Source organism: the organism of the source record quoted next, unplaced genomic scaffold (assembly GCF_019419815.1).
Source record: "Pyrus x bretschneideri cultivar Hongxiangsu unplaced genomic scaffold, Pyrus_bretschneideri_v1 Contig1, whole genome shotgun sequence".
In the NCBI taxonomy this organism is placed as follows: domain Eukaryota; kingdom Viridiplantae; phylum Streptophyta; class Magnoliopsida; order Rosales; family Rosaceae; genus Pyrus; species Pyrus x bretschneideri.
The window spans coordinates 5311927-5335348 of record NW_025999390.1 but is presented as its reverse complement, the minus strand read 5'-3'; the positions used below and the strand labels follow the sequence as shown (position 1 = coordinate 5335348).

The window sequence follows — 23422 nt, the reverse complement described above, 5'->3', positions numbered from 1 at the left end:
TTCTCCCCTCGTGTGGTTATCCCATTTATAGCGTACTGATGTCTTATATTTATTGAAGTAGGGATCTTTTCAGACTTTAGTTGGGGAATCTCTTGGGTTCTTCTCGTATTCGAAATCAACTAAGTCTTCCCTTTATTTTTTTTTTCATTGCTGCAATTATAGGTTTCCTTTTGGTATAATGTTGTAGAGGCTACGAGTCACGTGAAGCTTGTTTGAGCACTCTGCCCAAAGTTTCTTCTTCCTTGAACCAAGCCCCACATCATGACTCTATTTTTGGTAATGCCTCTCCATACTTTCTCTCTTCTTTTTCCTGTGTGATCTTGGAAGGGAAAGCCTATTTTCTACACAATAAAAGTTTGCGTAACTCCAGGTAAACATGTGATTCGAGTTTTTATTTGGTTAGCTCGGCTTTGAGTTTTAATTGTTTCCTAAGTATCCTAGTTGGTTTGTTAGGGAAAGTGTAAGGATAAAACTATTTTCTCTCAAGCCTTCGCACATGAAGCTAAATTCATGTGCTTGGACTTTTGGTGCTCCTAAGCAGCCTAAAGCCTTCTACAATTCTAGTTAGGGCTAGGCAAACGGGTCCTGGACCCGCGGTTAGGGGCGAGTCCAAGTGGATCGGGGCAGGTACGGGGCGGGTCTTATTTTTAAAAATCTGAAACGGGGCAGGGCGGGGCGGATCCATGTTATTTGCGGGGCGGGACGGGTCGTAATTACTGAGGAAACGGGTCCCCGACCCGAACCGTTTCCACCTTCCAAAATTTAAGATTTAATCTGATCCGTTGATTAAAACCACGATCGCACTCAAGATCAAGAGTCTCTCAGATCAGACTCTCAGTCTCAGACAGTCAGACAGACCTCGACAGTTCCCTTCCCCCACTCCCCAAATCTCCTCTCCTCTCTACTCTCTCGTCTCAGAGTCAGACCTCGATCGCTCGCGCTCCCATCTTTTTCCATCGATTCTCCACTCCACCCCTACTGACTCGACTCGACTCGACTCCTTGAGACTCATAGTGAGTCAGTGACTGTCGACCTCGACTGTGTCTGTCGACATTACATCAATCCTCCCCAATCGCGAGTTCCGACCACCACCACACGGTCGACACCAACCTCGCCGTCGAGAACACTACCATCATCCTGCAAATTCCTAGGTAATTTATGAATTAGGGTTTCTGATTTGGGAATTTAGGGTTTTTGGGGCTATGATTGCATAAGCTTTTCGATTGATTATATGGATTGCTGCAATTTGATTACTAGCAAAAACTTGTTTATTGGTTTTGAATTTTATGGATCTGCTTATAGATTGTAGATTTTAAGTTGTTTGGTTAAATTTGCAGAAATTTAAGTTGTTTGTAGATTTTAAGTTGTTTGGTTAAATACTTTGGTATTTAAATTTGCAGAAAATTTGTAGATTTTAAGTTGCGTAATTTTCTGACTTTTCAGAGAGACAGAATCGTGTTGCTGTTGTGTTGAAGGCTACTGGGGAAAGCTCCGAGTCTTCAACATCTATTGTGAAATCTGTTCAGAATGTGGTAAGCTCTTTCCCGCTGCGCTTTCATGATCAAATTTTTATATTTATGATTTGTGCTCAGTACATAAAGAACTATAGAGGGTTTCACGTTATGCTTTGGCTAGCCTGAATCTGTAGGCAATATTTCCTTTCTTCATTTGATTCCTCTAATGGTTTTCAATTGTGTGCAAAGTTTATGAATTCCCCCTTCAGTAAATTTCGAAAAAGCATGCATTTTTCTTAGCTATGAGAATGGGCTGTGATATGGATAACACACGATTTTGTTTTTTAGCCAACTTTTGGTCCTAAGAATTTGTCATTCTATGGAATGAAGAAATACATGCAATATTTTCTTTCTTCTTCATTCGACAGATTGACAAGTTAATTTTGATCTTTTTTTTTTTTTTTTAAATATCAGGCTTACTATTTTCTTCCTCTCGCTTTGATTTGAAACAGTGGGATAATTCTGAAGATCGGCCAGCTCTTGTTGCTTTGGGGTTTGCAGCTGTAGTAGGTTTATGGACATCAACGAATTTGATTACAGTAATTTTCTTATCTCTCTGTTCTTTTCAGTTCTTGAAAGGAATGAAAAGTGTTGTTGCAATAGTTGATATGAGCTTGTATGTACTAATACCAACTATCAACATCTGGTACTTTCTGTGGCATTCATATGTAGGGACCAAGTTACACTGTCAAAGCTTAAAACTTCTTAAATTTTTAGATTAATTAACATGCACAATATGGAGAACATTTTGGTAAAATGTCATGAATGGTGAGTGCATGCATGTTGCTGCATGTTACTGGCCTGCAGGCCCTGCACACGATTTGAATTTTGAAATTTGAAGTACATGAGAAAAACTGTGCAGTTTGCAATCTGTGCAAATCTGTGCAGTTTGCAATCTGTGCAGTTTTGTGCAGATTACAATTTTTTTTTTTTTCAAACAACCAAAAAAAAAAAAGAAAAAAAAAAGGGACCCGTGGACCCGGCCCGAACCTACCCGCTTCAACCGGGCAGGGTAATGTCCGGTTCTAATATTAAAAAATGTAATCCCCGGCCCGGCCCGTGCCCAGCCCTAATTCTAGTTCCATGTAGGTCCACTGAACTTCCGCAACCATACACACTATGAACCACTCGGCAAGCCCCGTTATTGTGGCTTGGGCCCATTTAAACGTGTTGATAAACATGCGTGATTTGCGTGTGTGATACACACTATGAACCTCTCGCACTTTATGCATGGATTTAAGCTTGGGTTGTAACGCTTCCACGACGATTTGGCTTTGAGATATGATTGGGCTTGTAAGTGAGATTTCTAAGGCCCAACAAAATGCAACATATAATAATAGGTGATTAAATTGGGACAATATTAATGATGTCAGTCATGGACCATAATGGCCTATAAAGTTTATCTAGTTCTGACTTCCCTTTCTTTGAAAAGTTTTTTTTTATTTTTTATTTTTATCATAAATTGCAACAATTATTTTATCTCAAAAGTGAGATTCTTCGTAGACTTTCCGTCACCTCATATTTTTCGTAGAATTTCGATGCCAACATTATAAAACTTTATGCCATAAACATAAAATGATGGAGAGTACATAAAAAGTCTCATTTTAAGAAAATCTCCTTAACATTTCCCTTATTTTATTAGTTTAAAAAATTTCAAATTTCCCTTGTAGCATCTCATTCCGCTGTAGCACAATTAACTGGATTGGGCTTATATAACCCGGGTTTGACTCCCGACAGCGGAAAACATCTTTTGTTTAGTTTTTGTTATTTTAAATAGTTTTGCTGTAGTTCTCCTATTAATATTATCAACATATTCCACAAAACTTAAAGAGGATTGAGCATACACATCCGGGTTCGACTCCCAGGCACAAAACTTGTCAATTTGTAAAGGATATGCTAGAGAGACCATATTTTAAAACCAAATGACATGTTAATCAACATTGAAATAATAATGCAACCATCAATATTTATATCATTTGGTTTACAAAATTTAGTTTAAAAATTTGGTATTCCTAATCGTAACTATTAACAAAACAAAACATGGCCACAAATTCTTATTAATATTTGTAGCTCTGAATTTTCTAACAAAACACGGACATTTTCTGCAACCCCAGCTCATATTTTAACACCAAATCATCAAAAACCCACACTTCCACAGGATCTACCTGTCATGGACCACTAGTTCACGCACCCATCTCGACCGTCGATATCCCCTCGCGGAACAACTCTGACCGTCGATACATACGACTGGAACCCAATGTTACTTTCCACGATCTCGTAGCTCAGACTCTGGTCAGCATCGTCAACGGCTATCAATCGTTCCTTGGACCAGCTGACGGACTTCTCACCACCCTTGGATGGGATTGAAGAGCCAGAGCGGTATCTGATGCAGCCGGGCTCACCGTTGGTCCCGTGGATCCCCTAGCAAGTGGCTGGGGTTGGAAACCACTTGTGGAAATTAAAGAAGTTTTTGAAGAGAGGCTTTATTTGGTCCACTGTGAACTTTTTTTAGGGTTGCAGGAACCTTGGCTTCCCACTTTGGATGTGAGTCTCCCTCCATTTGATTTGATCTCTGTGCGTGAGATTTGGACTCACGATCTCTCTCTTCTTTTTTTTTTAAGTAGAAACCGGGAGAAAACTTTTATATTAAAGTGTATATCTTAATTGCTTCTTTGTCTTAATCACGCACATAAAGTGAGATGAAAGAGATATTTGAGTATATTAAACCAAACAATGTTTTGAATTCAACTTCAAAATTGAACTTAGAACCACTTAGAAGTTAGAACCAAGTAATCATATATAATAGACTTTTTTTTTTTGTCAGAAATCATAATAGAAACTTTTTTATTTTATTTTTTATACGAAATAATAATAGAATTGGATGCACACGAAATTGATGAGAAAAAGTGACAAGATTATACTTTACCTGCGGCTTATTGTATTGTCCTTACCATCTTAGTCAAAACTATGTTGGAGCAATTTCTGTATCATGTGAATTATGAGTATAATGAGGAATAATAACAAAATTGTTTCACGATACGTATATGACTATATTGTATACATACTTTCAGACTTTATTCACCCCATGTCTGGTCTGTAAACGATGCAAGCGTTAACTTGTTGTTTGTTAAAGTTTCATACATTTTTAAGACAAACGCCGAACACTCTAGAAATAACAAGAGTACTCAAGATTATCCAAAAACTAAACTCCAGAATTTATTTCTAATATGAAAGTAGTTTGTCCCATTATTTAAATAGCAAGCTTTTTCTTTTTCTCGTCCCTTAAAAATTTGACAGAGAATTAGTTCGAATCTTTCAATAAAAAAGAAGGTCGAATCTTTTGTGTAAAAGGATCGTTCGTTTTATTTATCAGATCAAAAACTTATACGAAGAGAAAGAATGTGATTCTTCTTCAAATAATCATATACATTGGTTAGAATCTCAGAACTTTCATATTTGAACTATTTGGATGACGTTCTTCTTTGCTTCAGATATAAATATTGTTGCTGCCTATAGAATATCTGAGGTACCTTCTTACCTGAACAGTCGGCATCTAAGTTATAGCTACCCCAATACCAATTGCTGATGGGGGTTGATGCTTTACTAGTAGAATTAATAAGTTGGTATATATGATCTACATCTATACAAGTCATTGAAATAAAATTCCACACCTAACAAAAAATATATGTAAATACGACTGCCATTGCCAACCTAACACAATTAGGGTTATTTAATAAGATGGTCATTTTCATTCACTGAACAAAAAGAAAATTTAATGGCCCTTTGTAATGAGTACTTTTTTTGGTGTAACCACACATAGTAGCGCGTTATAGAACATGAGTGCATTTTTGCTCACCATCATTTAGTGTGATATATACTCACCACCCTATTTATCACTATTAGATGAGTTTGAATTTTAAGATTTGTTCCTATCCATTACACGAATCTCGAAATTTAAACTCATCTAACGATTATAAATAAAGTGGTGAGCATACACCACACTAAATGGTGGTGAGCAAAAAATACTCTCATAGAACAAATATATCTACTATATTCTAAATCTAAGATATGGATTCTCTCGTATTATAATAACAAGTAACTTGGTAGCACCATGCAGTAGTGTGGCGGTAGTCTGCTGGTAGTTGTGTCTCTATTTTCAAACATAGGTCTTAGATCCGACTCACACAGAAATATAATATATATATATATATATATGAATAATGAGTACAATTCTTAGTTGTGATTGAACATTATGGTGACGTAGCTATGTTATGAGAATAAATCTTGTTGTGAGTAGCGATATCTAATTATGACTAATTTGTTGTGATAACCCAATTGCATTTTACAAATGGTTATTTCTCGAAAGTACACTATGGTCCCATGTCAAATGTTCAACCACGCCAAAATCCACAAAATGTGGTTTGCCACTTTGCCATTCCTTCCCAACCCTCCAAAGATGAATAAAATGCCAACTTCTTCGACTTTAAGTGCACCGGGGATTAAACAAATAAAAGACATAGGATCCTACATGTTAGCTTTCATCATGATCAAATCCAATACGTAAATAAACTAATTCAAAGACTTTGATTTCCTTAACAGTTTGGTATATAAATTTGAAAGTACAGGATAATGTAGGGCTAAGGGGAAGGCTTACACCTAACTAAAGCTTTCCACATATTGCCATTCATTTTTCACTTTCTACTCCTTTATCCCCCACTATAATTAGTCCATTATTAATATGAACTTAGCTTTATTTTTCCTTATTTCACTTCCCTGTACTATAATATTGGTTTTTGAATGATGTTTTTGAGACACATAAAACTGACAAATTTACAAACGCATTCCTTAATATAGGTAAAAATAATGCTAGGTACGCTAACTTGTACACCAAATGATGCGGTACCATTCAAATTTATACTTTAATTCAAGTTGAATTTCATTAATGATGTACGTGTCACGTTATTCAGTGCTCGAATTTGATGCATATTAAAAAAATGTATGGATAAAACTATATGCATCAAATTCGAGCACTGAATAACGTGGCACATACAACTCAAGATTGAAATCAATGGTGGCAATTAAAATGGATGGCAGTTAATTGATTTGAGAAATTAAAATTTTAATTAAAAGTTCAAACGCACTAGTTTTGTAGGGACAACTTATGCAAATTAACAAAGAAAAAACACCTAATTAGAAAAAGAAAAAGAACAGCACAAAACAAAAGGCAATGATTACGCATATTATGTTACACTTATCAACATTAATAGAAAAATATGAAAAATACACTCTTTAGACTTTAGTCCCCAAAAACCCAATACAGATATAAAAAATAAATATATTAGGGCCCCATCCTACTCTGTTTGGCCTTTAAATATATTCCTATCTTCATCATTCTCTCATTGAACTCATAACCTCTATGATCTATCTCTGCCTCCCAGTTTTTTAGCCTCTGAATAATTCCTTATTCCCCAAAACCTAAAATATGGAACCTACAAATACACCGTTCATAGCCAAGAAATTAGTCAACATGGTACGTCTAGTTTTGTTCACCTTACAAAAGGGTGTGTCCAAGAAAAAGTTGACGATGATGAAACATGGGAAGATCTTAGGCAAGTCTTTCAATGATTTCATGGTCCGTCACCAAACTGCGCTTAGCTGCAAGTCGCACGACGTGCACGGGACGTCGTTCGTGTACCCGTTGGAGTACGAGTTCAGCTGCACCAGCAGCCCGCCACGCAGGTCATCCTACACTCCTCCGTGTCAATCCGGCAAGACGTACAAGGGCCGGTATGTATGGCAGCATTCGCGGAGGGGAGCTTACGTGCCGATGATGTGCGAGGATGCATTGGCGACGGTTCACGGGGTGAGGAAAGTGAATTCTCGTTGCAGTGACGTGGTCGAGCCGCTGCCAATGGTCAGGCGGGCGCGGGTGAGGATAAGGGAGTGGGAGCCTTTGTTTCCGTTGAGTGGTGATGAGGAGGAGGATTACCACGTGGACAAGGCAGCCCAGGAATTTATTGACAAGTTTTATAGAGAGTTAATGTTGCAAAAGTGGATGGCTGCAGGTCGATACAGCTGAAGTAGGCCCACGAGTTTAGATGCGGAGAGAGATTTACATGTAACAGGTACCCGATGATCAACGTCTTCGGGAGGATTTTCATATTGTTCGGCATAATACGTTAGCTTCTAATATGTGCAGTTCATCTCGCTGATCTTAACTGCTTTATTAGATCTAACGTATTAATTAAGCATACTGAAGATCGAATGTCATCTTTATGTAGTTTGAGAGTGTATTTAGTGAAGCAATTAGAACTCATGCTTTCCTTATTGCATGTACAGTTAAGACTTAGAGAACGGTTAGAAACCTTGCATGTATTATGAAATGCAGAAATTCGTCAGAGTTTAAAGATTGTAAGTTTCACTTTTTACCTTTTTGTAAAAAATTTAAAACACAACGATGTGAGATGTTATCGTATAAGTGAACGACATGATTAGTATTTTCAATTCTACAATATATTAATAAAATATACATACACATACATATTAAGTTATGATTAGAATAAAATAATAACACTAGTTAAGGGTGTTTCGGATACCCCGAAAAAATTATCTAATTTCCATATAGCGTCATGGAGCCAGAAGATTGAAGAAGACCAAAGGTAAGTTCAATAATTTGGTGAATCCGATAATCCTATAAAATAATGTTAAACATTAAACAAAAGCAAATTTAAGCAATGGATTTCAATTTAGGCAAGGACTTAGATCCTCTCCGGATTTCCTTACTGGGGATTCCGGGGATCAATTAATACCAACCATTCATCAAAAATTGTGTGGCCACAGTTTTTTCTTTTGAGTAATGTTATTCTTACCACAATTTTGTACCACATTTCTTTATCATCTTAGGTGGTAGATAAGTTGGACAAGTTATATCATTTAATTTCAATTTTCTTATTAATTAAAACACTTAAATAAGGAAAAGTGCAGACTTCAAGATCTCCCTCTGGCGTTAGTAACTTAATTGGGTATGAACCCTAATCCGATAGACAAACTTGATTTTGACTCCTAATTCGCATGAAAGCTAATAGGCGTTACTTAATGAAATAATCAGATGAAATCCTTCTTTTAAACCACAAAAACATATTTTGAAAAGAAAAAATAAAAATCACTAGATGAATAACCATGGAGTACCAATGAAGATTGGAGACCGAAATACTTGAAGAGGAATGAGGATTGGGGCTGCGGGGCATGAGTCTGGGGATAGAAATCAATGGTGATTGTGATATATGAGTAAATTCTATAAAGCTTGACCATAATCATGAAAATCAACAGAAATCAATAAAAAAAAACTGGCGTGAAAAAGAAAGGGAAGGAAAAAGAAGGAGAATGGAAAGGGGAAGGAAGAAGGAGACCCCTCGTATACTACAATCATCATTTAATTAACAATCTTTTTATTAATTATTGATTAACATTTTGAAATTAAATGCTAATTAATTTAGATGATGTGACTATCCACATCAAATACCTCCTAAGGTGGTATACAATTGTGGTACAAAAACATGGTAAAAATAGTATTATTATTTCTTTTTTATATTTTTCACGCAAAACAAAACTGTCTTACCGTTGAAAATATAAAAAAGAAAAAGTGGCCACATAATTTTTAATGGACGGTTGGTATTAACTGATCCCCGGGATCCCCAGTGACAAGATCAGAAGAGGATCTAATTCCTTTAGGCAAAGTCCCTTTTTTGCGAGGCACGATCCGTGAACGATGGGCGCCTACGACCCATTATCTCACATAAACCTCATAGAAGTCTAATACAATCGTAAAAGAAAAGTTCTTTCAGAAATACAACCCAATGATTAAACAACGAAACCACAACTAGCTATTAAAAGAAAGTTTTAAGCACCTTGGATGTGAAAACAAACTAGAAAGGTAGCATTAGCAATGGAGACTTGCTTAGCAGTAAGCAGGTGAAAATTATGAAATGGTTGCCTTTGTAGCCAAATGACTTGACAAACAAGTTTCGTACTTTTTACGTTTTCTCTTCATATAATTCCAAGCAGGGATTTACCTGAGTTGCAAACTTGCAATTACTCTGTTGCTGCATTCTTCTCTCACTCTTTAGTATGAGCATCTGCAGGCAGAAACTATCAGATTTACGAGCGATGCACGTCAAGCCGCTTGCAGAAAGCCAACTGGAGATCGCATTCGTCTCTTTAGGGATATTGTAGTGAGTCTATTGGTCGAGCCTACAAGGACGAACCAGATACTCAAAATCTGCTTAAATCTCATCCGAGGGTTTAATTTTTCTAACAGAAATGAATCGTTACCTTCAGAATGAAAGGTATAGGAATCCTGCTGAAGTCGAGCAGTGCACTGATTTCTCTCCATATTTGTAAGGGCTACATCAGTATAAAAGCAATCCATATCTAAAATTTTTGTCCATATAATTAGACATGTTTTTGGATCTACCTTATGAATATCCATATAGACTTGAGAAGAAGGACAACACCATCAACAGGGACTTTGGATATTTTTGGTAAGGAAAAGTCAAGGTATTTGTTTACAATACACCGCGGGAAAATACAAGGAGGTAACAGTAGCCAAGCCCAGTTCTTCCAGCCCTTCCTTTATGTTAGTCAGCTGATGCCTTACCGATCCACTGTACTTAATATGTTTCCATGTGCCATTTGACGAATTGTAGTCCTTCACTTTTATCTTTTCCTGTATCGACAACCTACTTTATCCCATCTATAAGGAGGTTTCAGCCACATTAGTGGCCACAACTACACGAGATTGCTCTTCTGGAGGCAGCCTAGCGTAAGGAGGGAGAACATGCAGTGCCCCAGTTTTCCCCATGCTAGGATTGGATTGGTTAGAATAAGCCTCCAGATCATCAGTATCTTGGCACAATGCATCCCTATAATCGTCTTCCTCACCATAATTTTCTAGCTCACTCTTCGTATCTGAATCATACGAATAAAACCCCAACTCATCATCCTCGTCTGTCTCGCACTGATCTTCTTCAAATGCTTCACAAATATCCGTTTCAATATTTGTTCCCTCAACAGAAAGTGATCTTTTCATAATCAGTTTCGAAGCTCTGCGTAGCTTTCGACACAAGGACCCTACTCGCTGCCCGGTGACAACGACAAGTATTCCCCCAGGTGGCAGCCTCTTGTGAATTTTCAAGACCTTTGATATGCTTGTTTAACATAAGGCTTTTCTGTATCAGTTCTCATTTCTAAGGGAACGGTTACCTTAAATTGTCTGGTTTCAACTTCTACGATAGGAGGGTAGCAAAACAGTTCTGACGAAGTCTTCCACTAGCAACGTAGCACTCATCAACACAAGCTTTAATGGAAAAATCTGATCTCCGGGTGTTTGGACCCAAATCTACACTATAGATCCGTACAATTAAGACCGTTGAGTAAGAATAGCTCCACACCATCGGATAAAAATGAAGATAATTTTATTATATATTATGATTTTTATCATAATAATTATGATAAATAATGAATTATCTTGGACAAGACAAACGTGATGCAAATAATATCTCTAAACTGTAGTTTAGAATTAATTGGAGATATTCGGCATATTGGTGTTGGCAGATTCACGCGGCAATACAGTTACTACTGGATTAGTTTCGTGCAATTAATCCATGCATGGGATAAAGGTGAAATTATGAGGTGATGTGACTAGGATGACATCTGAACAAAAGAGTAGGCTTCAGCTTATGGACACATTGGGAAGAGTCCATTAGCACAAGGATAGTGACGTTGTGATCTTTTGACCGTGGATCACATGATGACGGGATAAAGCCATCATTGTTTGGTCAGATGTGGTCAATTAAAAAGAGATAATTATGGAGTTTTTTTTCCTATAATTATCAAGAAGAGATCAAAGGAATATCCTCCACGTGTGCTTGGGAGCGGCTAAATCAAGAGGTGATACCGTGCATGCCGCGTATTGTGGTGATGAAGATTGTTCAAAGTTGTTTATAGCATGGCCCATGGGTTTTACAATGTGGTCATCAAGCAAATATCCAACCCTATAAATATAAAGCGGCAGATAATGGTAAAGCTCTCTCAAATTCAACACACAAACTGCCTTGCTCAAACTCTCGCTCTATGCGAAACCTCTCAACAACCTTGAGATTTTTATTTTCTTTTTCCGCCAAACACATCTTCAGTTTGGATAAACAGCACAATTTGAAGGAAGATTTGTGAAAAACAAGTTCATTTGAGCAACATCAACAACATGCAATTAACAATTAAAAGGCGGAATCATGTTTATATGCACTCAAAAACAAAACTTAACCCATGAACTTCAAAGCCTAGTAGATAGGTGAACCAAGACTCAACTCAAAACAAAGTGAGTTGAGAAATCAATACCTTTGTAGATTCCTCTTTGCATAAGCAAAGGCTAATCACCCAAAGAGAGGGCCTTCGTTCCTTGCATCTTAGATCCATGGATTTGGATGGATGAAAAAAGTTTCTCCAAGTTCCCAAAATTGAGAACCTCTAATGATTCATCACCAAGGCATAATGAAGAAGAAATGAGTGACCTTGGAGGAGTTTGATTGCTAGATGATCCCTCCAAGGTGGCCGAAATTTTAGAGAGAAAGGAGAGCTTTTGTTCTCATCCTTTCCCCAAAAATAACCATTAATGAATTTTAGGCTATAAAGTCCTTTATATAGTCCCTTCAAATAAGTGACCTAATGGACCAAAAGCCCTATTCTTCTAACATGGCCGGCCTATAGGTTTATTGGGCTTTCAAGCCCTTTGTTTATTCAAGTTGTCATACAACTTGAGTTAATAGGCTTGACATTCAAATCCCATTGGGCCTTGCGGCCCAAAACTAACCCGAGGTCTTTAACGAACTTATTCGTTTGATTAATTAACATATTAATTAATCCTAGCCTTAGATAAATAATTAAACCATTTAATTATTCTTACTCATCTCCGTTGTTTCTTCAAACTCTACCTTACTCGGTGAACGATCCATTAGGTTCCTTTTAGCGAGGCAGTGGGCGATTAAAAACTCTTTCTAATCGATTGTGAATTGAAACTTACTTTCAATTCTCCCGTTAGTGATTATACACGTTTAGGGCTTCCACAAACCATGGTTGACGCCTAGCAGCATGTCATGGTTACCCAAGCTAATCAGAAGAGGTGGAGAACCTATTCAGTTTTAGGATTACAAATGCAATACGGTCTTTCTCTAATACAATACTCTTGACCACATTGTTTGGTTTGATAGTTTATTCATGTCTACTATCCAATGTGAATCTTGTACTTATATGATTACCTTGAATGTGATCTGGAACGCATTCCAACATCTCATTCATACTCTGGCTAGAGATTCTAAATCATATCATAGAGTATTCTCCCTCAAACAGTTTGAAGGTTAGAGATCCCTTGTTGCGCATTCACTTGCCTCCATGGCTAAGTGGCTTAACCCCGACGATGCCGTGGACACCCTGATAAAGTGACTTTGACATAATCAAAGATCAAGTACCTAACCACAAGACAGCTGTGATGCCTCAGGTCAAATGACTACTTTGCATTATCCCAACCATGAGTTCTCATGTGACATGAATATGAGAACTCCTCGTTGATCGTGTTCAGTGAACTCATTCTCTATTGAGCACCTACATGCTTGTCTTGGTGTCATTCACACCAATGACTCGAGACTAGTCACTCTCCCTGAGAGAAGATATAGCACGTATTGATCTTAACGGACTGTCAATGCCCAATTGGCAATCCTATGATCAGGAACGTTTAGGATGTGTCTACGAAAGAATGGTCTCATGAATCTAACTTCTTTAGATCGCATTCTCCCAATCACATATTCCTTGGACTTATCGTTTAAACATATAACATTTATATGAGACGGCTCAAACAATAATGTTTGCCCTTAATATTAAACTAGATTAGTTTAACATGTGAAATGTCCATAAAGTATCATCATATGATTGGTTTTAGGGCACATTTCCAACACAATTGCCGTAGAATCAGCCGATCCGGAGCACCTTCAGTTTGGATAAACAGTACTACGTCGAGGCCGATTGGTTATGTATCCAAGTCTTGGTGGAGAAGGATTTTTGAATCCTTATTGGCAGAGGTCATCTCATTAGCCTTTTCGCCGCAATGATGTGTTATAGATTACTGGGCTTGGCGCATTGAACGCCGAGTTGTTTTATGATTGGATATTCATAAGTAAGTTTTAGAGTTCAGCATTCTGACGGTCGAACCACATTTACCATTAAGACATGTATCTCTTTTGAGTACTTGTGTTCATATAGTTTGGTGCCAGTTCGGCATGCTTATACTCTTACGAATATAATCACTATGACCGAACCTGGCGTCGACGATCATTGAACTTCGCAAGACTAACAGCCTTGTCTTCAGGCTCTAGAACCCGAAGATTGAGACGTGTTCCTTCCTCGGCCGCAGTCGCAAGATCAAGAAGTCAGCAGCGCGCTCAACGTAACATCAACACATTTTACTCCCCGGTTGAGCTCGACCGACGAGTTGGCACGCCCTACACATAACCGAAGGACATAGTTAGCTTATTGATTACTCGGTCTGCGTGCCACGTAAACTTGGTAGTTTTTAGGATCAACACCGGGACTTAACAGTTTTTCCCGAACGCATCAACTTTTGCTGGTTTTTATATTCATTCTGTAATCACATGGAAGAGAGTACAAGGAATGGGGTTATAAACCTTGATTAATGTAACATTTAGTAATAATAACCACACTTGAGGTCACCTGACGCGGTGACACGCTATGCTAACACGTGAAAGCATTCGCATAAGAATGTTTGTGGTGTAGCTTGTAAAACCATTTTGTGAATGACAATGAATTATGCCTAGAATAAATGAGGGAATAATTGACTTGACAATCAAGTTAATGAAATCTCTAGGACTCTCGGTGCCTTAAGGAAATAAACATATTGGAGTCCTAATTAAATGCGATCAATTATGGACCTTTATTAAGTAAATACAAGGAATAAGAGTCATGATGGGACTCTAATTGATTAAATATGATTTGGGTTGATATCCTTTCCGATAATAGGGAGGAATTGGTTGAAACCCTAGCTATATAACCTAAGAATAGTCCCTACTTCCATACCAACTGAAACTCACAAAAACTACAAGCCTATTTCGATAGTAGAGTTCATTGAGAGGTAGTGGAAGTAGAAGACTACTTCTACTTTGTTCGCAAGGATCAATGGCTTCATCTTCATAACCATGTCTTTCGTATTCTACAGATAAGTTTAATATAATTAGTTGATATCTATTTTATATTGATTTGATTTATTCGTGATCCTAATGTCTTGTTGTTGTGATTTTTGAATATGTCTTACATAGCTCCGAACATGAACTTCATCAAGATTTATAACAGAGTATTTCTTCAACAAAAAAGCACTCTGCACGTTAAGAAGAAACATTACACAAAGAAGACAATAATGATACCTGTTTTGGTGTAAAATACATTATCAACACATATAATCCAGCATAAATATAAACCTGAATAGCGAAGACATTAGTTATTTGATGCTAAAACGTTCAAATCATGACATGGATTAAACCATATCATTTGCCTAAAAAACCTTGAGTTCTCATAGTAATATTCCGTCAGTCATGAATTTGATGGAGCAACATTTACTCATCCTTTTGTCATGCCGAAGTTGAAAGCCAACATCTTCACCTAAATGTAGTCCAAGCTCAAATGCTACTCGCCTAGAAGTCGCATAGAATGCAACATGGCGAGGTTGAGTAAACACCGATCATACCACTCTGGGCACAAGAGTAGCTCAAGCCAAACACATCTTCATAAAGAAACTGCACGAAAAGTAATCAATCGCAAAATTAGTAACAATAATTAATGTACAATTAGAACAAGAATAAACGCCAAAAAATTAACCCACCTGAGGAACTTGGGTCGTTTCACATCCGGCCAATCTCTCCACGTATAATAACAGTTACAGTGGAATTTTTGTTAATAGCCTCCATGATCTCCTGCTCCATCATTACTATTGGAAGCTTTTTTCTTGCCTGTGATCAACTTCATTAGGTCTTGATACATGTACTGTAGTTGGGGAAATTAGAGACCTTGATGCAGAAAAATCTGATGCCCTGCGGATGTCTAGTAAAATTTGTCCATCAAGTTTCGTTTACAATTTTTCGTTTTAAGGAAACTTCTTTGAGTAAATTGGAGTGTTAGCCCTTGATATTTGAATCCAAGGTTTAATTTGCCCTCGAAATTATGTTTTTGGATTCAAGAGTGCACGGACTTTTCAAAAAGAGTTGACATTAACACTAAAGACTGACTGCACTAGAATTTCCGTCAATTTGCTCATATGGCGTGCGTATAGAATCCACAATTTCGTTAATGTGAATGCTAATCGAGTTCAAAATTAAAAAAGAAATAAGCATTCTAATTCTTCTACAGAAGGCATATGTGTATTACAACAAACGGCAAGTAATCTGAAGGCAAGAAACAAACATGGAGCAACGTAAATTGACAAACAAATATAGAGAGCCACATCAAAGGAACAAACCTAATTGGCACCCAGTACCAATGTCCAAAATAGTTGGATGTCTCGGTTTTAGGGTTTAGGGTTTTAGCCAAAAAAAACTTAAATTTACAATTTCATAACTTTAAAATATCTAATCACATATCTTCTAAATATTACGTGTATTTTATGTATTTTAAAATAAGCAATTTGGTCCGATTGATATAAATCGCATCTAAATCGATTCTTCTTGTTTGATTTGGTTTTTATAAACCGAAATGACAAAAAATAAATCAAAACCGGTTTTGTTTGGTTGGTTTTCAGCTTTTCAGTTTGTTTGTCGAACCTTAGTTTTCTTAAGAAAATTAAGATCATATGATTGATATTATATTGTAAGTTCAAACTTTTGGTCACATTTAATTTTCCAAAAATGAAAGAGTCCGTTACACCTTCTGGAAAGTGGAGCACGTGATCCCTCTGCAATTTGTTATGCAATTTTAAATTGTAATTTTCCTTGATATATTAACATTATCCAAAAAATAAAATATAAACCCAAATGAATATGAGCATCCTCTTCGGATCCTCGTTGTGCAGATTCTAGAAACCCTTCAATCACGTTTGTTTATCATACATTATGCGGTCAGTTTTCATGAAGTATTGTTTATATTCAAATTTAAATAAAAAAATTTATAATAATTTATGACCATACGATGTATGATAGATGAATATGATTGAAGCATCTTTAAAATCATTATAAAGAGAATCTTAAAAAGAACCTCGTTCCAATTTTTATCCAAAAAATAAAAAAAAGTTAGTTGATCACCATTTTTTAGTTACAAAATCTCAACTAATTAAGCTCACAGTCATAATATATTAATAATATTAACAAAAAAATTCAAAAAAATATAAACAAATTTACAAATTTACCTCTCCATCTGTTCATATTTTCTCTGTCTCTTTCTCTGCGCTCTGAAAAATCCAGAATCCCCTTCTTCTCCTTCCTCCTTTTCCATTTGATTTCCCTCCACAGATCCCAAAATTCCCTTCTCCAAACCCTAATTTTCTCTCTCTACACCATCTGTTTCGCTCTCTCTCTCTCTCTCTCTCTCCCTCTCTCTCAGCATCCACACTGATCGATTTCATCCGCCGATGGTTCTACAAGCTTCATGAATCTTCCCGATAAGGCGCGCTTCTCGCTCTTCATGGACCACCGCCACCGATCTTACCATGCCTGAGCTGCGTCCACGCAGAAACCCAGACCCGATCACCAAGACCCAGCCTCGGAAGGCGACTGTACGGACTCGGCGGAACAAGAAGAATAGTAATAATAATCAGAAGCAGAAAAAGAATAATAATCAAAAACAAAAGAAGGCAGCTGTTGCCCGCAAGCGGAGGTGGGCCGAGGGCGGTCCGGTGATTGAAACGAGGTCGTTTAAGGAAGACATAGAGGAGGAGGCAAGTGAGAGAGCAATGGACGAGTACGATAGTGGCGGTCACAGTGGCGATAAGGGCCTTGCAGCTGACGACGAGGGCGCAGCTCCCATTCCCGAGAAGGTCACTCTCTTTTTTTCTTTTTCTTTTTTCACCGCGGGCATTCCATTTCACTTTATTTTTTTGGAAAAATTAATTTATTTTTCGATATTGGGTTTTTGTTTGGATGATGTGTGGGATGAAGAAGGTGAAAAAGGGAGAAACTTTTTGTGTATTTTGTTTGTTCCATTCAAAGTCTCAGTCTTTAGTTCCATTTTTAAATTATAGAATATGAGGTTGAAGAAAATTTTAAAAATTTTGTTTTATAGTAATGTTATTGTTTATTCATAATCTACTAACTTTGAGGAAGGTCTTGAAAGTCCTGCATTCTGCGTTTTCTCGTGTTCTTACTTCCAGTTGGGATGGGGAGAATGTGTTGTTGTTTTTCATTTACTTAAATGGGCAGTGAACTCTTTGTGAGTGGGAGGCGTGGCAGGAAAGTGCAGTTTTCTTCTTAATAACGTGTGTGTCACGCCGTCAGGTGTGAACTATTTGATTAGCATTTCGTCGTATTCTTTGAAAATTTTGCTCATTCTTGATTTATTGACAACAGGTCCAGGTTGGTGGTTCCCCAGTGTACAAAATAGAGAAGAAATTGGGGAAAGGAGGCTTTGGTCAAGTATATGTTGGTCGACGCATGGGGGCTGGTCCTGGAGCTGTTGAGGTGTGCAATCATCTTTTCTTATGGCTTAACATCATTGCATAATCTGTTTTCTGGAAAGAAAAAACAAGAAACAAGTGTTCTGTCGGATTTGTATTAACATATCTGTTTCATCTAGGTTGCATTGAAATTTGAGCATAGAAGTAGCAAAGGATGTAATTATGGCCCACCTTACGAATGGCAGATTTACAAGTAAGAGGCTTCTGTCTTCTCTTGTGATATGTTTGTTGAATAGATATCACTTTCTCACCTGCCATCTTGTATTTTGACTCTCACTTTATCTTATGTCTACACAGTGCACTTGGCGGTAGTCATGGGGTGCCAAGAGTTCACTATAAGGGTCGGCAAGCTGACTTCTATATCATGGTATGAGTTGTTTGGTAAATGTAGTTTCTAATTACCCTAGTTTCAGAATTATAAATCAACCCTACTCTGTATACAGGTGATGGATATGCTCGGACCTAGTTTGTGGGATGTCTGGAATAACAGCTCACACACGTAAGTTTTTCCTGTCTTTATATTGAAAAGAGTTAACCCTGTCTTTATAAAGAAATAGATTTTCATTTTTCACCTTATTATTTGCTTGCAACACTTAACATTGTCTGCCTATCTGACATTCCTACCTTTTAAATTTCAGGATGTCAATTGAAATGGTTGCATGTATTGCCATTGAGGCAATATCCATATTGGAGAAGATGCACTCCAGAGGGTGATAATTTTGTTTCAGAATTTCTGTCAGTATAATTATTAATGGCAATTTACCTGGTTTTATAACCTCTCTGATGATGTTGATGGCAGATATGTACATGGGGATGTAAAACCTGAGAACTTTTTGCTTGGCCCCCCTGGAACTGTCGAGGATAAGAAGCTTTTTCTTGTTGACCTTGGATTAGGTAAGTCATTGTTATAGAATCTCCTTACTTACAGCTGAAATTACTTGTCAGGGTAATTTACCAAATGCCTTGTCATCTCACTACCTGTTTTTACATGACAGCCACCAGGTGGCGAGATTCGACTGGCCTGCATGTTGACTATGATCAACGTCCAGATGTTTTCAGGTGAAATAAACATTGGTTAATTATTTGACCGTAACTATGACGATCTTTGCATGTAATCCAAAAAAACAAAATGATTTTACTCATTGGTATACTGATCGTTAATGTGCTGCAGGGGAACGGTGCGGTATGCAAGTGTGCATGCTCATCTTGGTAGAACTGGTAGCAGGAGGGATGACTTGGAATCTCTAGCTTACACACTGATATTTCTTCTTCGTGGTCGGTTGCCATGGCAAGGATATCAGGTTCATAATTTAAAAAATTTGTGTAGGCTTGTATCTAATTATGTATACCACTCTTAACACAAAATCACAATATTTTTTTAGGGAGAAAATAAAGGATTTCTTGTCTGCAAGAAAAAGATGGCCACTTCCCCAGAAACTTTGTGTTGCTTCTCCCCTCAGCCATTCCGACAATTTGTTGAGTATGTGGTGAATTTGAAGTTTGATGAAGAACCAAACTATGCAAAGTACATATCCCTTTTTGATGGAATTGTTGGCCCAAACCCAGATGTCAGGCCAATAAATACTGATGGTGCTCAGAAGGTACTTTGAATGTCTTGCATCTATGTAGACTATATTTTATGGATGTTAGTTATAGGTCTTCCTTTGGAGTTCATCTAACTTATATCTCTTGCATTGGAAAGCTTATATGCCAAGTTGGACAAAAGAGAGCAAGATTGGCCTTGGAGGAAGAGGATGATGAGCAACCAAAGAAGAAGATTCGTATGGGGATGCCTGCAACCCAATGGATTAGTGTATACAATGCTCATAGGCCTATGAAGCAAAGGTATATCCTTACGTTTATACACTAAATGTATAAATTTAGTTCAAGTTTGACCCATCAGTGAACTAAGTTTATGTTTTCATTTGTTGTAGATATCACTATAATGTTGCAGATGTGAGGCTCTCCCAACACATTGAGAAAGGAAATGAAGATGGGTTATTTATTAGCAGTGTGGCTTCCAGTTCAAATCTTTGGGCTCTAATCATGGATGCTGGCACTGGCTTCAGTGCCCAAGTTTATGAACTCTCTTCATATTTTCTGCATAAGGTTTGTGATCCATTATATCAAGAAGAGCTGTCCACTGACGTTGAAACTTAGTTTGCACAAGCATCGTTGTTTATTTGCGTGGATTTTTTTCTCTTTTAGATTACGGTACATGGGGGAGGATTATGACTATTTCTTGTTTAAATGAACACATCAATCATACTATTTATCTCTGTTTTGAAGGAATGGATTATGGAGCAGTGGGACAAGAATTACTATATCAGCGCGATAGCAGGAGCAAACAATGGAAGCTCTTTAGTTGTAATGTCTAAAGGTTAGTCTAAGCATCTGTGATTCTGTATATCTACCTTGCCAATGTAATTGTGCATCATTGATTCTGTACAGTTACATTGCCAATCTAGTTGTCTAACTAGTCCTCTTTTGCTTCATAAAGGGACCCAATACTTACAGCAGTCCTATAAAGTCAGCGATTCATTTCCTTTCAAGTGGATTAATAAGAAATGGCGGGAAGGATTTCATGTTACTGCAATGGCAACTGCTAGGAGTAGATGGGCTATTGTTATGTCCCGCGGTGCCGGATTTTCTGACCAGGTTTTATTGGGATTTGCAGATATCAGCTCTATTGATGTACCCTTTTGGTGTTGGAGAAAAATCATCTCATATTGTGTTTTGCCTCCCTTGACGTGAACTATTTCAGGTTGTGGAACTAGATTTTCTGTATCCAAGCGAAGGCATTCATCGAAGGTGGGATAATGGTTACCGCATCACGTCAACTGCAGCAACTTGGGATCAGGCAGCTTTTGTCCTTAGTGTTCCAAGGAGAAAACTGGCAGATGAAACTCAAGAGACGCTTCGGACTTCTGCTTTTCCTAGTACACACGTTAAGGTGGAATATTTGACTAATCATTTTCTTTGTACTTGCCTTTTCCTATTCATTCTTGTTTCTGAAAGCTCAAGTTTCTATGTGGCAAATTTGCAGGAGAAATGGGGAAAGAACCTTTATATTGCATCTATTTGCTACGGTAGAACTGTCTCATGAACAGCCAAGCTTATGTTGAGATGCCACGGATGGAATTCTGATAATTTACCTTTATGAACAACAAGCCAGCGTTTACCATTTAGTGCCTGTTCAAGAGCAAAAGATCCTCTCACGGGAAATTGATTGGTCTTGGCATTTGGGAGTTGATGTACGCTAAACTCTTCTTTATTGCCACCATAACATAGCATCTGTTGTCTTTCAATCTTTTGAGCTTATTATATATCTCACTGGGAAGTTGTTTATTCCCTCCCATTGTGAAAAAGTTTGTGCATTGCCAAAGCAATAATTCCTTCGGTGAAGGCATGTGCACAAGCCATGTTTTGATTATTGATAGAATTTGGGAATGTGCAGCTATGACTAGCTGTGGTTTTTGATGTTCTCAGCCCTTCAGTATGTACTTGGTTTTTTTTTATTCCCCCTTTTCTTTTGAGGGGGTGAGCTTCTGTGTGGACTTTAAGATGAGATGTCCCAATTTGACCGTTAAACAGAAAGTAGTTGTATACTTACAAAGCATCAGTGTGTAATGGTTTCTTAGTCATCTTAGTTTTTGGTTAATCTTAATCACTTTCCAAATGCTTGTATCCTTTGATTTATAACCACTGATTGTGTATCCTGACCTCTTATCAGTACATTACACATAGAAGTTGTGCAACATGACTATGCTAGATTTCCAGTGAATAAATGGGTATTACAGGTTAAATAGTAGATAATTTTGGTCAAGGTCTTTGAAGCAGAACTGCAGTAGGGAAGGTTATATTGCACCAATGTATGAAGTAAGACCTATGATGCCGATAAAGAACCCATCTTTCCCATTGGTAAGTTGTATGTCAGATTTTGTGCAAATTTCTCTCTTGCAGTTTATATTATGATTTCCCGTGTCTGATTTTGTAGCTATAATGTCTCGCTATCAATTGGCATTCATAATTTGTTAGACAGCACTTAGTTGTTTGTGTGTACTCAAGTTAGCAAGGATTCTCTTCACTTGTCCCCTTTATTTTACTTTTGTAATTGTTTTATTTGATGTAAATAGTTGTCTTTGTGTTTCTAATAGATATAAGGTGAGCTGCTTGCGAGACTTTGTGGTTCATGCATATCCATCCATGATGCTGCTATTGGAGGAAGTGCGAGTTTTCAAACACAAGGTAAGCCATTTTTCTTTAAATAACATCCCAACAGACCTGCCCTGGTAACTGTTGTTAAACTTCAATGGCATACTGCTTTTTATCTTGTATGAACATCTTTTTGATGCATTTCTAGTTTACTTGCATAAATGAGCCTGTAAGTTGGTTAAATGGTACGTCGTAGGAAACTTAATAATGGTGGGTTCTAGAAGGAAAGTAGTTAAACGTAAGAGAACAGATTAAGAGCCAGAAAATTGAATGCTGCACCCATGACTATGCGTTTGCTTATGCCGAAAAGCATTGGTCATTTTTTCGACCAAAAAAACAATGCATCTTGTTGATAATTCATATGTGCTATTATTTCCAATGTGCATACGAGTCTATAAGAAAAATGTGGTTCACTCATACAAGAAATGAACGGTTAAGATTGAACTGATGGGAAAATTTGCATGCAAGCCTCCCTCTCAACTCCAAGCATTTGGTTTCTTTTTCAGCTGCAGATGTGAAGCGATCTTAGCCCAAAGCACGGCATTGCTGTGCTGATTTTTCCGGATTGAACTGATGGGACTGATTGTGCCAATTTCCGCGAGGTCATGATTTGGAATTTTCAGGAGACGAATCGATGATGAACTCGAGGCATCTAGGTTGCAAGGGATCGGTTTTGTTTAAAAACTATTGTCAAATTTAATCAGATTTAAACAATGTCAAAGTGAAGGATTTCAGTGGTTGCTATCGTCGTTTGAAATACATGAACTCTTTACTTCCCCCCTCTTCCGAACATGTCGCACGCCTAGAGCTCATAGCGGAACTAGAGAAACTGACTTATACATCGTATGCTTGTGTGCTCGGAATGACGGTTTACGAAAACTAAGCTTTCCCTATATGATAACTTGGATGGTCATGACATTTTCGTTCCACTGCCATCCTTAACTGCAAAGAAAAGGAGTGGTTTAGAAGGAACTAT

The 23422-nt window shown here is 37.5% G+C and overlaps 3 protein-coding genes and 1 pseudogene across 18 annotated transcripts; 2 read left to right on the top strand and 2 right to left on the bottom strand.

The window, feature by feature from the left end:
* Window positions 1-3595: 3595 nt before the first annotated feature.
* On the bottom strand, window positions 3596-4074 carry LOC103957125 (lachrymatory-factor synthase). The gene is given in 3 exon segments (XM_009369219.2): window positions 3596-3679; window positions 3681-4013; window positions 4015-4074. Coding segments are annotated over 3 exon segments (477 nt in total).
* A 2506-nt stretch (window positions 4075-6580) lies between these two features.
* On the top strand, window positions 6581-7943 carry LOC125479648. Its single transcript, XM_048589296.1, has one exon. The coding sequence runs from the start codon at window positions 6997-6999 to the stop codon at window positions 7591-7593; it is 597 nt and encodes a 198-aa protein (XP_048445253.1). The 5' UTR covers window positions 6581-6996; the 3' UTR covers window positions 7594-7943.
* A 2323-nt stretch (window positions 7944-10266) lies between these two features.
* Window positions 10267-17054, bottom strand: LOC108867931 (annotated as a pseudogene).
* Window positions 16964-23222, top strand: LOC103957076 (casein kinase 1-like protein HD16). Of its 16 annotated transcripts, none has more exons than XM_048581418.1 (19): window positions 16964-17595; window positions 18125-18235; window positions 18351-18424; window positions 18529-18598; window positions 18675-18730; window positions 18870-18941; window positions 19031-19125; window positions 19227-19290; window positions 19403-19532; window positions 19614-19832; window positions 19934-20076; window positions 20166-20340; window positions 20521-20611; window positions 20732-20889; window positions 20996-21184; window positions 21278-21485; window positions 22072-22152; window positions 22389-22479; window positions 22953-23222. In XM_048581418.1, the coding sequence occupies exons 1-16, from the start codon at window positions 17269-17271 to the stop codon at window positions 21335-21337; spliced, it is 2034 nt and encodes a 677-aa protein (XP_048437375.1). In that variant the 5' UTR covers window positions 16964-17268; the 3' UTR covers window positions 21338-21485; window positions 22072-22152; window positions 22389-22479; window positions 22953-23222. The 16 variants fall into 16 exon arrangements, with proteins under 16 accessions (XP_048437375.1, XP_048437356.1, XP_048437360.1 ...); XM_048581399.1 differs by having other exon boundaries at window positions 22229-22479; XM_048581403.1 differs by having other exon boundaries at window positions 22059-22152.
* Window positions 23223-23422: the final 200 nt, after the last annotated feature.